The following is a 15,473-nucleotide window of genomic DNA, read 5'->3' as shown; positions in this document are numbered from 1 at the left end:
CACTTGAACCTCAGCCTACAATCATGTAGTTAAAACTACTCAAGGTTATAAAATGCTAAATGTTATCTGATCGTGGCTTTCATGCATAACATTTTTCCATTTGCTCTTTGCCAGCTGAGAATGTCAGGAATTTTATATCCCGCTCTGTGCCATTTCTTGTGTGAGAAGCTTATGTGTCAGGATAATCTATTTGACACTTCTGGTTTTTGCCTTTGCTTCTCTCCACACCTCGATTTTCTGTTTGTTGCCAGTCCCCACCTCGAAGGTGATGGGAACGGGGCATGTAAATGCCCAGACTTGGGCAAGTAGAGGCTCCTAAACTGTGGAATTAGATACTGTTCATGCTTCACAGACCACTTCAATGAGCTCGGGCAACCCAGGCACGGTGTTGGCAACCTCTGACTCTTCCCCATGAGTCCTTACCTGATATACGGAACCAATTAAGGCAGCTCTCCTAAACAAGCTGGTAATGATGTATTTCTGGCACTGCTATACAACACTTCACCAGGAGAACCTCAGTGGTTTGGGTTGTAGAAATGGGGGCTAAAGTGTGAAGAGGAATGTTCTTCAGGTGGTTTTGAGACAGGACCAAAGGGGTTTATGGAAGTGATGTGGCAGGTGGGGCCAAGGACAGGAGAAACAGGACATCCAAGATCACCTGCAGAAGGGCTGGGAATGGACTGCTGAATGAGAGGACTGAGGTGCATGAATGTCCTAGTCTAGGAAGGTGAGTGTGTAGTAGGAAAGGGAAGGTACAGAGCTATGTCAGTGCCTGCACATGTAAGCAGCTAGCAGAGCCACAAGCTGTGGCTGTCCTTATCCCCCAGATAAAGAAAAGGTAAGGATCTCGTTGGAGTGAGTCCAGAGGAGGGCCCTAAACATGATCAGGGGGCTGGAGCATGTCTTCTGTGAAGTCAGGCTGAGAGAGTTGGGGTTGTTCAGCCTGGAGAAGAGAAGGCTCTGGGAAGACCTTATAGCAGCCTTCCAATGCCTCAAGGGGGACTAGCCTGGAGAAGAGAAGGGACTTGGATATTTGGAGGAAGTTCTTTACTGAACGAGTGGTGAGGCACTGGAACAGGCTGCCCAGGGAGGTGGTGGAGTCACCAACCCTGGAGGTGTTTAAAAAAAAGTAGATCTAGCACTTGAGGCTATGGTGTAGTGGTTAGGTATGCTGGGATGAAGGTTGGACTAGATGATCTTCAGAGGTCGCTTCCAACCCCTAACATTCTATAATTCTGTGCTTCTGTGACTGCTTACAAGGGCATGTAGTGATTAGACAAGGGGTAATGGCTTAAAACTGAAAGAGAGTAGTTTTAGATTAGCTGTTGGGAAGAAATTCTTTACTATGAGGGTGATGAGACACTGCAACAGGTTGCCCAGAGGCATCGTGAATTCCCCATCCCTGGAAGTGTTTAAGGCCAGGTCAGATGGGACTTTGAGCAACCTGGTCTAGTGGGAGGTGGGGTTAGAACTAGGTGATCTTTAAGGTCCAAATAATTCTGTGATTTATGATCTCTGAGTCAAGTAGTTTGGTCTTGGCCACTCAGATATGATGTACCAAATGAGGGAGCAACTTCTTAAGAATGGGGATGAACTCTAGTCAAATGATTACAGCTGTCAGGAAGCAGATATTGGGCTGCTAAGGCACCTGCAAATGCTTGAAAAGGTGCCACGTGGAAAAATCTTAGCTGGAGTCAGCCCTTGATGTGAGAAGGTGTATAACACTCACTGAGAACCGATCTGATGCTGCTTGCTCTGTGCATCCTTACCGTTTTGAGCTATGCTTGTAGACAGAATTATAACCCTTTTGCAGCAAGAACAAGTGATGTTCTTTGCAGTCTAGGATGGTAAAAGCCATGCAATAGAGAAGCTCTGGGTTGGTTTTTTTTGTGTGCGTGTGGTATTTTTGTTTGGTTTTGGTGTTGTTTTTTTTTTTTTCTCTTAGCTATGGAGTTTGGAAGAGACAGCCCTGCTGTGGCAGTAAGCCAATTCTGGGGTGTAGCTCTACAGGATGGTGCAAAGAGCTGCTGACATGAATTAGCATTCCCTGGTGTGCCTAGCAGATTGAATGAATCCAGACTGTCTTCAACAGCATTTGTCAGCCTCTAGATAAATAGGTGGGAGTGGTAGGTTTTTTTACTTCTGTATTTATATGGCCTTTGTTTTGCTTTCTAAACCAGCATTATATAAGACACAGTAAAGAGACTTGCACCACCAAAGCTCAGATGTGATTTACCTTGTGCTGCCATTGTGTTTTCATTGTGTTTATATTGTGTTTTCATTGTGTACTATTAATACAGAGGAAATGCAAAAAGCATTACCTACAACCAAATACACCCCTCCACGATGAGATGCACAGAAAACAGCAAAATACTACAGAACTTTCAAACCAAGTTGGCCCCATTTTTCTGCCCTTTGCAAGGACAGAGCTTCTGTTGGCTTCAGTGAGATGTCTGGGTGAGGGTTTGCAGAATCCCCAAATACTTGTGGAATCAACAAGAGCAACTCTAGTGATGCTAAACTTGCATTTGTACTACCTAAGACTGGATTTATCCTCTGTGCTGCAGAGCTCTACAGTTGTAAAGGTTGGGCAGTTTCTATTCAGATTCTGAGAGAGAAAGAACCTGCTTTCAGAGGAAATTTCGTAATGCACATGTGGCTTCACTTCTTCCTTAGTGGCAGAGATGATGAACTGCAAGTGTTGGTAGAGAAGCATGGGTGCAAAGGTGCTCTGAACCCAGTTGCAGCAGTACTTACTGTACACAGTGTGTAGGTCGTGGCATGCTGTCTGTCGTACTCTAAGGAAGAGGGCCTTAAAAGTCTGTGTGAAACTACACAGCTCACTAATTTTGTTTTTTGTAATGTCTTTTGTAAAATAAGTTTCTTGTTTTGGATGATCCTTTTGGCCTGGGTGTAGCTGTTGAACTGAAAAATGTACTCCTACAACTTAACTGTTGTGTTGCGTTGCATGGTTTAGCAACCTCAGCCTCACAACTTATCAACCCCTACAAAAGCAGAACAGGCCTAATAAGCGATGAAGTGGATCAGTAATTGCAGATAAGCAAACTTTTTGTGGATACTGAATGAGAGGACTTCTAAATTTCTACAGTAGACAAGCTGCTAATGATGGTTTACTCATTATACAAAGATGGGAGATATTCCTGGTGCCTAGAAGGACATGGTGGGAAACGGTGGGGATGAAATTCATTAGTATAAGTAGCAAGTCCCTTTACCTTTTGGCTCCCACTAAAAATGTGTGCTCTAAAGTTGTGATTTTTTTCAGAAACGGGCACGGAAAAACCTGTGAATGTATTTACTGGTTAAAGGATGATCACGTGTGTATGATGCAGCCATGAGGAGTGTGTTATATATTAGGGGAAGTGCAGTTTAGGCTGTTTTATGTCTGGAGTGCTGCATACAAACCTGGCCACCAGCAGTCAGGAAAAATGAACTGGAGCTGGACCACATGCAGAAAAAGGCGATTAGACCCTGCTTTCTCTCCGTTACATTATCTTCAGACTGGAAGAGCCTAGTTTAGCAGACTGGCAAAGTTAAGACTGCAAGACTGCTCTGTGTTTGTATTTCAAATCCAGGCAAGCACTGATGCTTGCCGGGTGCAAGTAAATTACAAGTAATTTAGTAATTAGGAATTCAGAACTTAATCATCAAAATAGTATGATTCCTGTAGAAGTACAATGGAAAAAAAATTAGGCTGGACTTCGATCACCTTTTGCAGCAGGTTTGGAGTGTGGTTATTTGTGATGGTGGAAGCTGATGGATGACTGTTTCGGGTCTATGTTTCCCTGTTTGCCCAAGGTGACGTGAGCTGCTGCAGGCAGGGCTGGCATCTGCCAGAGCACTGCTCTTGGCTGTGGGTTACAGAGGGGCTGACTCGCCAGCAAGCTGGGGTTGTGATCTGGGTGTCCCTGTGGCAGAGCTGGCTGAGTGTTTTAGGTGGTCCATCTCAAGAAGCAGAGCTGTTCTCATGCCAAATCTCAAACTGCTCCTATTTCTCCTAATTTTCTTGGGAATTACTGGTAACAGAAATACGGAGTTATAAAATCAAGGTTATAGACATTGTCGTTTATAATACAGAAGATAGTCCCATGAGATTTAATTTTGTGAGCAGATTTTTTTGTATGTCGCTTGTTTGGGGCATCTGTCCCACATTTGGTCCTTGGCAGATGAAAAATGTGCACATTAGTATTTTGTATCCCTTTAATTAATTTTGTGTGACTCTTTTTTTAGAATAATTAGGTCAGAAAAAAGCTCAGGAAGACTTTGCTTTTGGGCAGATTTGAAAGAAAAAAACCCACAAACCTAAACCCACAGCAAAAAAAAGAGCATAAACAAATGTAATTGGTTGCATAATATTTGTACTAGTATCTTTGTGATATTAGAAAATCTATGCTCATAAAACACATTCATTTGGAGTCTGTTTTTAGATCATAGAACTTACTCAAGAGTTACAATCTTTCAACCCCTCTTGATTTGTTTGGTGTTGCAAAGAGCCTTTTCCTGTTTTCTTGTGGACAGTAGTGATTTCTTACAACTAGGACATACTGTTTGTTTATTAGACTGTACAAAAGAATGACAAAGAGGATTTAGTTTTGCCTTTATTTGATACTTGCCTGTGATAATAGTTACTAGTGTACTTTCAGTTGTTATTTAACAATTTCGAAGTATGTTGTGTTATTTTTTTTTCCTCACAGACTGCAGGAAAGTGCATTAAGATGCTCTGTAATTATATTTTGGTCACTTTGTCCAATGTAAAATGTGAAATTTTGAGTGTAAGGTTTATCCAAATAGGAATATAAGCTCACATGCCAGCTAAAAATTTATCACTTGATATTTTAAAGAAAAAAATCATAAGGTAAATGTCCAGATATGGATGAAATATTTTCTCCCCTTACAAGCCCTTATAGCTAATATATTTCTATAGAATCATGAAAGAGGAAATAGCTGTCCTGTCAGCTAGGCAAGTATATGGATTTTCAGTAGATTAGGGAGGGCATACTTACGTCTTAACAACAATTCCTAAACCTAAATCCTTTTCAAAGACTGTTGCTTTTCCAAGCCTAGGTTGCTGTGGTCTTGCTCTCTCTCCTTCCAAGCTTGGGAGGAACTGAAATTTCTAAGTAGATTATTTTGTATTAAATAGCAAAGGAACTACATTCCTCCAACATGCTGTGCCTCTGGTGACTGCTTTTTACGATTCTTGACACAAGGAGGGAGTCAAACATAGTTTGACATGGTTTGGCATTTCTGTTACTGAATGGCAACCACTGTTGAAGTGAATAATTAAATCTCCAAAACTATTTCAAAAGAAGTTTTTGTGTTTCTTTTGTGTATTACCTGCAATGATTTAAAATGATTATTGCTTCCATTATAGGGAAAAAGAGGGTAAAACTGCCAGTTAGCAGTAGACCGTACCAGTAGAGATGTGCACAAAATCATCCTGCAGGCGCAGAGCTATTTGAGTGTGGTCTAAACCGATGTGAATCTGGCTTCTAGTGTTCCTGTCCTTCTGCCCTTTTTCTCAGCCATGCTATACTAACCCTTCCTTTCAGTTGGGGCTAGAGCTTAGTCTAATACACAACAAGCTGCTTCAGATATCCAGATAAAAATTAATTTTACCTCAAAAATGGTAGTTTGCATCTAGTTCTACTTGTCCAGTGAATGAGGTCTGCTTTTGTGTGGTTGGTTTTTATTATTATTTATTTATTAATTTTTATTTTTTATTTTTACTTTCTGGCCCTAACACTGGCAGTATTCTTCAATGAAAAAGCTATTATGGCAAGAGTTCTTGTCATCTGGTCAAAAGAAAAAGGAGAGAAATTCCCAAGACGGTGTACAGATTCTCAGTGTGCTGGGCCAGTAATGAAGGAATTTGAAGCATGTGAGTTTAACTGCATGGCTCCTGTGAAGTGTGATTACTGTTATCTGAGAGCTCTTTGTAAATTCTTGAATACCGTGTAATCAGGATTAAAACCAAATAAGCACGTGTGTCCATGAGTTTACAGATGGGGAGGAGTGTGCACACACCATGAAAGGTCTTATCTACCTGGTCCCTAGTTTTCAGGCTACTTTAACACAACACACATGCTGATGATCAGTTCTTGGAGATTTTTGAAGTTTGTAGTAGAGAACTTCTTGTTACAGGCGCTTGGTGAGCCAAGTAGGAAAGGTGCCCTCCTGGACTTGCTGTTTGTGAATAGAGAAGGACTTGTAGGGGATGTGGTGGTAGGTGGCTGCCTTGGCCACGGAGATCATGAAATGGTTGAGTATAATGAGAAGAAAGAACAGCAGAGTTGCTGCACTGGACTTCAGGAGAGCAAAATTTAAGATATTCAGGGAGCTATTTAGCAGAATACCCTCCAAATCTGCTTTTGAGGGCTTAGGAGTCCACAAGTGCTGATCAGTCTTTAAGAACCACCTTAGAAGCACAGGACCAGGCAAGTCCACAGCGTCAAGTCAGGCAAGTGGGACAGAAGACCAGTTTGGCTGAACAGGGAACTTCTTGTGGAGCTCAAGAGGAAAGAGGAACCGTATGATCTCTGGAAATGAGGTCAGGCTTCAGGGGCAGAGTACAGGCCTGGGGTTCATTTACGTAGGAAGAAGACATAAAATCCCAAACCTCAATTAAAGTCAAAACCAGCCAGTCTTGTGTCAGGTAACAAGAAGGGCTTTTTAAAGCTTGTTAGTATCAAGAGAATGACTAAAGAGAACGTTGGATGGATACTTGTTGAACATGGTCATCTGATAAATAGGAATGAAGAAAAAGCAGAGACATCCAATGCATTTCTTGCCACAATTTTTAATAGTTTTATTATTATTTATTAACAATGTGGTTGCAGGAGTTGAATGCACCATTAGCAAGTTTTCTGATGATACCAAACTGGGAGGTGCTGTTGACTGTCTTGAGGGACAAGATGCCTTGCAGAGGGATCTAGGTAGATGGGAGCATTGGGTTATGGGTGATGGTGTGGGCTATGATTAGTGGGGTGCTCTATTGTGGATCTAGGATGGAGTAACACTGGACACAAGTATAAATTGAGAGGAGTTGTCTGGAAAGCAGCACTGCAGAAAGGGATCTGGGGGTGCTGGTCGGCAGCAGCTCGGTAGGAGTCATCTGTGTGCCATTACAGCCCAGAGGGCAAAGCTCATCCTGGGGTGCATCAAACATGGCATGGACCAGTTGGTCAAGAGAGGAGATTGTCCCACTTGGGCTTGTCTGGTTTGGAAACAAGGAGTCTGAGGGGCAACCTTATTGCTCTCTACAGCTTCCTGAGAAGGGGACATGGAAAGCAAGGTGCTGAGCTCTTGTCCCTGGAATTCAGTGATAGGACATGTGGGGAATGGTTCAGAGCTGCACCAGAGGAGGTTTAGACCAGATATTAGAAAATGTTTCTTTACTAGAGAGGATGGTTGGATACTGGAGCAGGCTTTCTAGAGAGGTGCTCAGTGCTCCACACCTGTCAGTGTTTAAAAGGCATTTGGACAATGTCCTTTAATAAGATGATTTAGCTTTCAGTCAGCCCTGAGTTGGTCAGGTAGTTGGACTAGATGATCATTGTGGGTCCTGCCCAGCTGTAATAATCTATTCTAACACACTGAAAATTTCTGTCATGATCTGGAAACCTAAAAATTCTGGAAAGTGTTTAATGCATTAAACATGCAAGTAATAAAGCCGCACACTAAAAGCCCAGAAGGTACATGTCTTCCCAAATGCCTCAGGATCTTGGCTGATCTCTTTTCTTCAGACCACACTTCTTGACTGATTCCTCTTTCTTTTCTCATCCTCCTTCCTGCTGTTTTCTCCTATTAATGAGCTCTCCCACCTGCCTCGCTCCCCAAAACACTTCAGCACTTGGCCATCTGTCACTGCTGCTGTGCATCCTTACTGTTATAAGAGAAAGTATCGACCTTGAGCTGGAGCGTGTGATTTGTGATAAACAGCTTACAAACTGGCAACCTAACCACTGTTACAAAAATAACCATATTTATAGATTGCATGTGAAACAGCAAGAAGTGTGGAGGCTGCTAAGTCTAAATGTCCAGCCTCTCAGTTCAATTTTGAAAAGAAGATATGTCCAGTAAATCTGCAGAGGTTTGCAGTGTAACACATGGATCCATGCACATTCACTCGGCATGGATTCACTAAGGCATACCCTGCCTTAATGGTGTATTTAATGTAGGAGATGACCTCAGTTGTTAGCTGCAGCTTAACATGAAGTTTTTTTGCAGATCATTTAGCAAATAAAAATTTGTAAGATGACTGTACAAGTACAGTGAGACTAAATGTATTTTCTAAGAAAAATTATTTTTGGTTTGCTTAAGACTAGGTTTAGTTGAATCAGCAGAAAGGCTATTTGACTTCCTTTCTCTGTGTAATTATAAGCTGAAATTCTACATCAGCTGCTTAGTCATGGTAAATTATGAAAATTAGGCTGTTCATTGGCAATCTGTTGTTATAATAAATGTATTTATTGCTTATTTTTGTCTTAAAGGATATTTCTCTTGAAACAAAAAGCTGAGGAGTAACTTAAATTACAAGAGCTTGTATTGTTCAAAATACCTGTTGTAGTATAGGATAAGTAAAGATGACAGATGTTCAGAGCTTTCTGGCAAGTTAATTTTATCCAAGTCGTTTGCAATGTTTTATAAAACTTGAACCCAAGCTGAATCCAGTCTGTTACACCTACAAAGCAAAATATTGTGGTTTGACAGGGGAAGGGGCCTATATGCTGTCAGATTAGACCTCCAAGTGTAGGTGATCATCTTGTCAGAACTTGTCCTCAGAGTCCGTGCCCTGTGATGGAAGAGTGTGCATTGAACCAGTCAGTAAGTGCTGATGGCATACATCCAGAGGGATGAAGAACAGCAGGAGATAAGGAAGCTCTGCTTCCTTGGCATTTAAGGAGGATTAGAGATGGGCAACTACTGAAGAGATCTCTTCTCTAAAGGATGAAAGAAAGTCAGTGGTCCTGCCATGGCAAGTCTTTGACCAGGCAAAGCGTATGATAATTCAGAGTTGTCAATGATATTTTTTGTTGGGGGGGGATTAACACATTCTGTGATTCTGTTTTAACAGTTTCATTCCTTGGCTCCAATGTACTACCTAGCTGTGATAGTTTATGATATCACCAAACAGGTAAGACCACATGTATGCTTTTTGCCTGTGTCGGCTTCTCTACTTGGGCAAGAGGTAGAGTTAAAACCCACAACTGCAAGAACTATTCATATGTTAATCCCTATTCATGTCAATGGGGTTTATGTACTTTGGTAGTTTGTATAGATTTGGATGGGAGCATCCAGCTACCTTAAAAAATTAAATATATTAAGTTCTGCTTCTGTGTTGTTAAAACTTCAGTTGGAGACTGCATTTTGTGAGTCTCTTTCGATTTCCTCCGGCTAAGTAGAAAGGGTAATATCCTGCAATACCCCTTCCACCACCTATATTCTCTGTATGGAATTGAGTTTTTGTTACAAAAAGCAGTTGGCTACTTTATCAAGTGAACAGAAACTCAGCTCTTTGCATATTACTGATTTTAAAACTATTTTTAGCTAAGCATATAATCTTATGTTTGCATTGCAAGACTCATGTCTTAGCTTTGAAACAAGTAATGAATTAATAAGTCTCTGACCTTTGTCTCAACATTATTCATTTGGAGTGAAAATTGTATTTTCAGATCCTAAACTGCTCTGGCTCATTTCTCAGACAGAGGAGGCTGGGAGGTTCTAGCTGCTTTTGAAAGAAACCCCTGCTGATAAAGCTGAGTTAAAAGAGGTGTTAATGGATGGATGGTCATGACAGTTCACTGACATTTTATTCCTTTCCTGCCAATTGAATTATTTACTGTTAGATTGAGAGGCCTGGGTTGGTTCTCCAGTGCATTAGTGTAATGGTCTGTGGCTGATGATGGTGGCCACTGTCACACAGCAGTACTGTTCTCCTTTGCTAATTTGCCAACAAAAGATGAGTAAGAGTGCATTGTGCTGTGTTGATACTTATTTTTAATTTAAATATCTTACAGTTGATCTTGCAATGCGTTGTAAGAATAGAATTTTGGTTTGCCAACCTTTCTCCCAGCTTATGTGGAGCAGCTCTCAGAATAAACAAGGGAAAATAGGGGAGAAAGACCAATGTGCATTTCACTTTGTGGTGCTTAGTATGCAGCACTGATCATTAAATCAGAATGGATGGTTTTTTCCTCCAAATGTCTGATAGCGCTCTTCCTTCAGTGATACAGCCCTTGCTGATTTAGACACAACTCTTATGTGCATTTCTGAAGGGTAAGAGATTATTTATAACATATTTGGGAGCTCACTTCAAGTTTCAGTAATGATTTCAGCCATGTGTTACGGTTAGAATCTCCAGGAACAAAAGTGATATTAATGCTATTAGTTCATTAGTGTAAAGAAGTAAAAAAATTACTATGAAAAGGTAGTAGTATCAAAAATGTTTTAACTTTGTACCTGGAAGGAAAAAGGCAAGTGAATTGTCACCTGTCTCTTTGGTTTCTTAAGGAGTAAATTGAGGTTTGCCAGGTCACAGATTCAGACATGCAGAGGGGAGGAGGATCACTGTGAAAGCTCTCCTGGATGTTACCAAAAATATGACATTGGTTGAGATGGTAGCCCACTGGGCAGAAATTGACATTAGACAAATGAAGCCCTCATTAAAAGTGGGGGAAATGAGCTACTAGACAAACTTAAAAGAGCTGTCGTAGTTTCTTCATCAGTGAAAATTTAAGAGAAATATTCAATGCTGTTTTGAAGGGGGGTAGTGGTGAAAGTGTCCAAGTTCAAGAACTAATTTGAAGAAGTCTCTTACAACCTAAAGTTTGAAAAGCAGATTACATAGATACGGTGATCTTCTTCTGGTCTTGTGATCTATAAAATTATTATTGCATTAATACTGTGTAAGCTGCATCCGTGTAACTTCAAAAAATAAGAAAATATGTCAACGGAGGCTAGGCTGTTAGCTTATTTGTTACTTCTCTGACTTAGGATTCATTTCATACTTTGAAGAAATGGGTGAAAGAACTGAAAGAACATGGTCCTGAAAACATTGTAATGGCCATCGCTGGAAACAAATGTGATCTTTCTGATATCAGGTAATACATCCATTTTTGTTGCTGCTTTGATTCCAGTAACCATATTGTTTTCTTCCTTCGGGCAACCAATTTGTTTCATTGTTACAATAGTATATAATTTTGGTCAGCTGTGTTGAGTCTTTCCTAACACCAGTGGTTCTACTGAGGTACAACCTCACCAGCAGCAGCACAACTTGAATTATGTACTTTTTTTTTTATCCTCTCTTTTACTGCCCTTCTTGTGTATTTGTACAGTCTACACCGTTTAGTTGCTGAATCATTTGGAATGGAAAAATATTCCCTATTTTTCCTTCCCTTCATGTTAAAAGATGAATGATGAGCAAAACCAGCAATATAAAGCTGGAAGGGTAGACCTGAGATAACGTTCTTCACAGAGAAGCTTTGAGAACTTATACTTAGCTCTTTGCGACAACTGAAACTCTTCCCCTCCCCCCCCCCAAACTCTCACTTTCTACGTCTAGTATTTTTTTTTTGTTTAGGGGCATAACCTTAAGTAAAACTTCTCTCAGCTACATTCAAGCAAAGAGCCTTGTGGGTAAAAGAGGAGAGGGCTGAATCTGCTCTCCTGCAAAAGAGCTGAGATGATGCTATTTGGGATAAGAGTGAAGCTAGAGTCGCTCTTCTGCTTGTTAACTTTATTCTGGATTTCCATTTGTCCTTTCTGGAAATGGAGACACACTCTGCTGTATAGTAGTGATCCTTTGTGTTAGTCCATGACTGTCATTTCTTGCTTTAAATACAGACTCAGTGGCCATATTTCCATATTTGATGTTTTCTTCTTAGGAGTTAATAGGCTCTTATGGTTATTCAAATATAGCCCCATGTTTTATAATCATTGCTTTGGCCCAGGATCACCTGAGCCCTGAAGCACATGTGTAACTAAGTAAGTGACGTGATGCTTTATTGAGTCAAGGCATATACAAAGATTGGACCTGTGTGAGGTTTTTTCTTCCTCCCACACACCTCCGTCAGCCATGAACCCCCACAAAACTGTGAGTCACTGCTTTTTGTAAGACCTCAAGAAGCCCTGTTGATAGAAGACTCCTTATTTCTGGTGGGCTAAGAATCAGAGACGCAGGTTGTAAATTGGCATCTCCTATGTGATGTAGCAGTATGCTTGTCAACTTGGCAAAACTGAGTCCTATAAAACAAAACTAAAGGTTTCCAAATATGAAGTAGAAAAACAAAGAGGAAAAGATGGTTGTAAAAATAAAACCAAAAGCCAGTTAGCACAAATTGGAGTTTTCAGTTTTCCTGAGAGTCACTTTCTAAATTCATTGCATAAGTGTTCCCAACAATGCATTTATCCGATTAAATTGAGAGTAATAAATTTGGAGATTGTGACAAAGGGCACCAGTTGCAAATGAATCTATAACCAGCCCTGCTCCTGCTTTTGGTAGCATTTGCCATGGCAGCAAGCTTTTAAATGCTGTTCACCAGAGGCAGGTTAACTTGGGGACATTGAAAAAAGCCTACATCCCAGAAATGTGAGAATGCTGGTGTTCCTCACAGAGCGACTGTGATCTTCCCACTATGTTATTCTCAAACACTGCCTGTTTACTGATTACTGATTCTTGCTCTGTTCAGCCAGTACAGCAAATCTATGCACAGAAAATGTTCTGGAGTATGCATGGTCCTCACTGTCCTCTGTGAGCTAATGTTTCTTGCTCTTTTTTTTAGGAAGGAGCTTTTTTTCTCCCCGTAATTAGGAATAGTTTCGAGAATGTTTTTCTACATCCCCCAGCCTTTTTTGTTTCTAAAGTCATCTAGTCCTGTCCAGCTAAAGAGATACTGGTGGAAAAATAGAGAGCGGGCTATCATACATCATATATTTTCATAGTTATTCCAGAGATGTGGTGATTTATGCAATACATACAGCTATATGCGTTCTTTGGATGCTTTATGTCTTCAGATTTGCTTTGGTAAAATGATTTTAGGTGAAATGTATCATCAGTTTATCAGATTGTTTCCAATGAGTAGGAAATACACATGCCTTTGGGCACAGAGAACTTAAAAATAAGGTGATGTTAGCACACAAGAGCAAGCTGCTGTTTGTGTGCATTTTTGGAATTTCTCTTTGTTTTTGTAAAACTTTTGCGGTTGTTTTGCTGAATGTTAGAGAGACAAGCTGGCCTGGTTCAGGTTGGTTTGATTCTGTGATCTCTACAACCGTAGAAGATAATATGAGAAGGAATGAATGGAATCAATAGGAACTGATTTTCTTCCTTTTGGAGAAGACTCACACTATTTCTCATAATCATTGATCATGTTACCCTCCTCATTTATCATCTGCAACGTGGTTTTGAGCTGCCAAGATGGATTTGGGACATTCAGGGGTCATACTGCTTTTCTCAGTGTTGTTAATAGGCTATCAGCGGGTTTTGGCACTTGAAGTAAATTTCTTCTCCACTTTGAAGGAATTTCCACAGGTAGACAGGAAATTTTGTTTAGAATAAATCCTCATCTTTATTATAGTACTCTAGCACTGCTGAATATTTGACATACTTTTGTGTACTAGTAATAGACTCTTCCTTCTGTTACGCATCCTGTCCTTCTGACAGGAGCTGAGACTTGAATATTAAAATGTTATAAATGTCTAAAACATTTTTCAAGCATTATAGAAGTCAATAGTCATAGCAGCAACTAAGTAGTGTTTACTTCCCTAGGAGTATGGTGCACTTCTTAGCAAATTGTGTTCATTGGCAATGAACAGTTTGGTTAAGAGAACTCAGGGGAATTTCATGCTAAAGTCTTCCCTTTATGCATCCAGCTATTTCTTTTTTTCAGTAATTATTCAGAAAATCTCAAGGAAGATTGGATAAATAGAATAATTTGGAAAGGATAAAATGAAATAATTGACATCTTTCAGAATAGGTATTCCTCTAACTTTTCCTATGACTCTGGAATAACACTTTCTCAGCACTCCACCGATGGTTCTTGCCTTCTTCCCTCTTCGCTCCATAATGCGTGTATTCATTGCTTGGCTTAGAGTTCAAGCATTTGTGCTTTTCTTTTTGACAAGGTAGCATCTTAGCAATGTTGACATCCAGATTATAACTCCACTTGATGTATCCAGCCTTCTCAGTGCTGGCAGCACTGGGTGGTGTGATGCTTATTGCCTATGGGCTGTGGACATTTATAGGCTTTAGAAGTGTCTTTCAGAGAAGGCTAAGAAATTTTGTGATGCTTCCTTGGAATATTGTCACTTGCTGCTGTTCAGTCGCTGACTCAAAGCTGTTGATCAAAAATCGGGAATATCAGTGGTTATGGACGGCTGCAGACACGGGCAAATTCAACTTTGCTACCTGGCTCAGACAGATACAAGGTGAGCATTGGGGCTTGCTTTGTGCTGGAAGCAGAGGTCTTTTGCGTGTTCTAAAGTGCATTTACCAGCCTTTGGCTTATGAAGTATTGGCCACAAAATGAGCATGTTCCACCAGTGATTTTAAGATGGTGTCATTGTGGTGATGTGGCACAGAATGGTGAACTTCTCTCCGTGAATCTGGCACTCTCAGATTGCTCTTGCCAGTGTGCTCAGAGTCAGTGGCTTTCTTATTTCTTTCAGAATCTCTCCCGTTTTCTTGCTGCTTGGAGACACTTAGGCATATCATGTGCTTATTTTCCTCAATAACAGTCAAACTCTATCTTGTTTGAACACTTGGTGTGAACAGTGCTGGTTGCTGCCCGAATGAGCAGACTTGTATGTCTTTTGTCTAGTGTTTTAATGCTTTCCTTATCATGGTCAATTTGAAAAACAGTCAAGTGGGGTTGTTGTTTAAATTGTCATCCTATTTCAAGGCATAGCAGCAACTGAAATTTTGATATTTTGAATATCATTATCTAAATGCTATAAGAAGATAGTACTACTGCAGGGAAGAGGAGCATACTAATGCTTTTCTGATTAGGCTGTGGGGTTTTTTTTTCCAAATTAAATTATGTTTGGTTTCTTTTATTTGTAATTTTTTTGTTATTATTTTTAGGGAGGTTCCTATGAAGGATGCCAAAGAATATGCAGAATCTATAGGTGCAATTGTTGTTGAAACCAGTGCAAAGAATGCTGTTAACATTGAAGAACTTTTTCAAGGAATAAGTAAGTAAACGCCTCCTTTATTTATTTATTTGTCATTGTTTGGAGGTCTTCTGATAGTAGCTATCTGTTTTGGGTCTCAAGCCTGATCTAGTTGAGAGGCATCCCTGCCCTGACAGGGAGGTTGGATTAAATGATCTGTAAGGTCCCTTCCAGTCTAGGCCATTCTATGGTTCTGTGATTCTAAGGCTTCTTTCCTAAGGACATTAAGAAACACACTGGGCCAGTAGAATGGCTGCTGTTTATGTAGATGTAAACTAAGAATG

At 40.4% G+C, this 15,473-nt stretch overlaps 1 protein-coding gene across 1 annotated transcript in view; it reads left to right on the top strand.

The window, feature by feature from the left end:
• RAB31 (RAB31, member RAS oncogene family) overlaps positions 1–15,473 on the top strand; it is a gene marked incomplete at its 5' end in the record, with an annotated part of 33,459 nt that overhangs the window by 7,568 nt on the left and 10,418 nt on the right. The window contains 3 exons of the mRNA XM_009875537.1: positions 9,095–9,154; positions 11,014–11,120; positions 15,101–15,210. Of these exons, the coding sequence (XP_009873839.1) occupies positions 9,095–9,154; positions 11,014–11,120; positions 15,101–15,210 (277 nt within the window). The remainder of the gene's footprint in view (positions 1–9,094; positions 9,155–11,013; positions 11,121–15,100; positions 15,211–15,473) is intronic.

The sequence above is a fragment of the Apaloderma vittatum genome, unplaced genomic scaffold (genome assembly GCF_000703405.1).
Source record: "Apaloderma vittatum isolate BGI_N311 unplaced genomic scaffold, ASM70340v1 scaffold11858, whole genome shotgun sequence".
NCBI lineage: Eukaryota > Metazoa > Chordata > Aves > Trogoniformes > Trogonidae > Apaloderma > Apaloderma vittatum.
The sequence above is the reverse complement of the archived record's forward strand: the minus strand, read 5'-3'. Positions and strand labels throughout refer to the sequence as shown.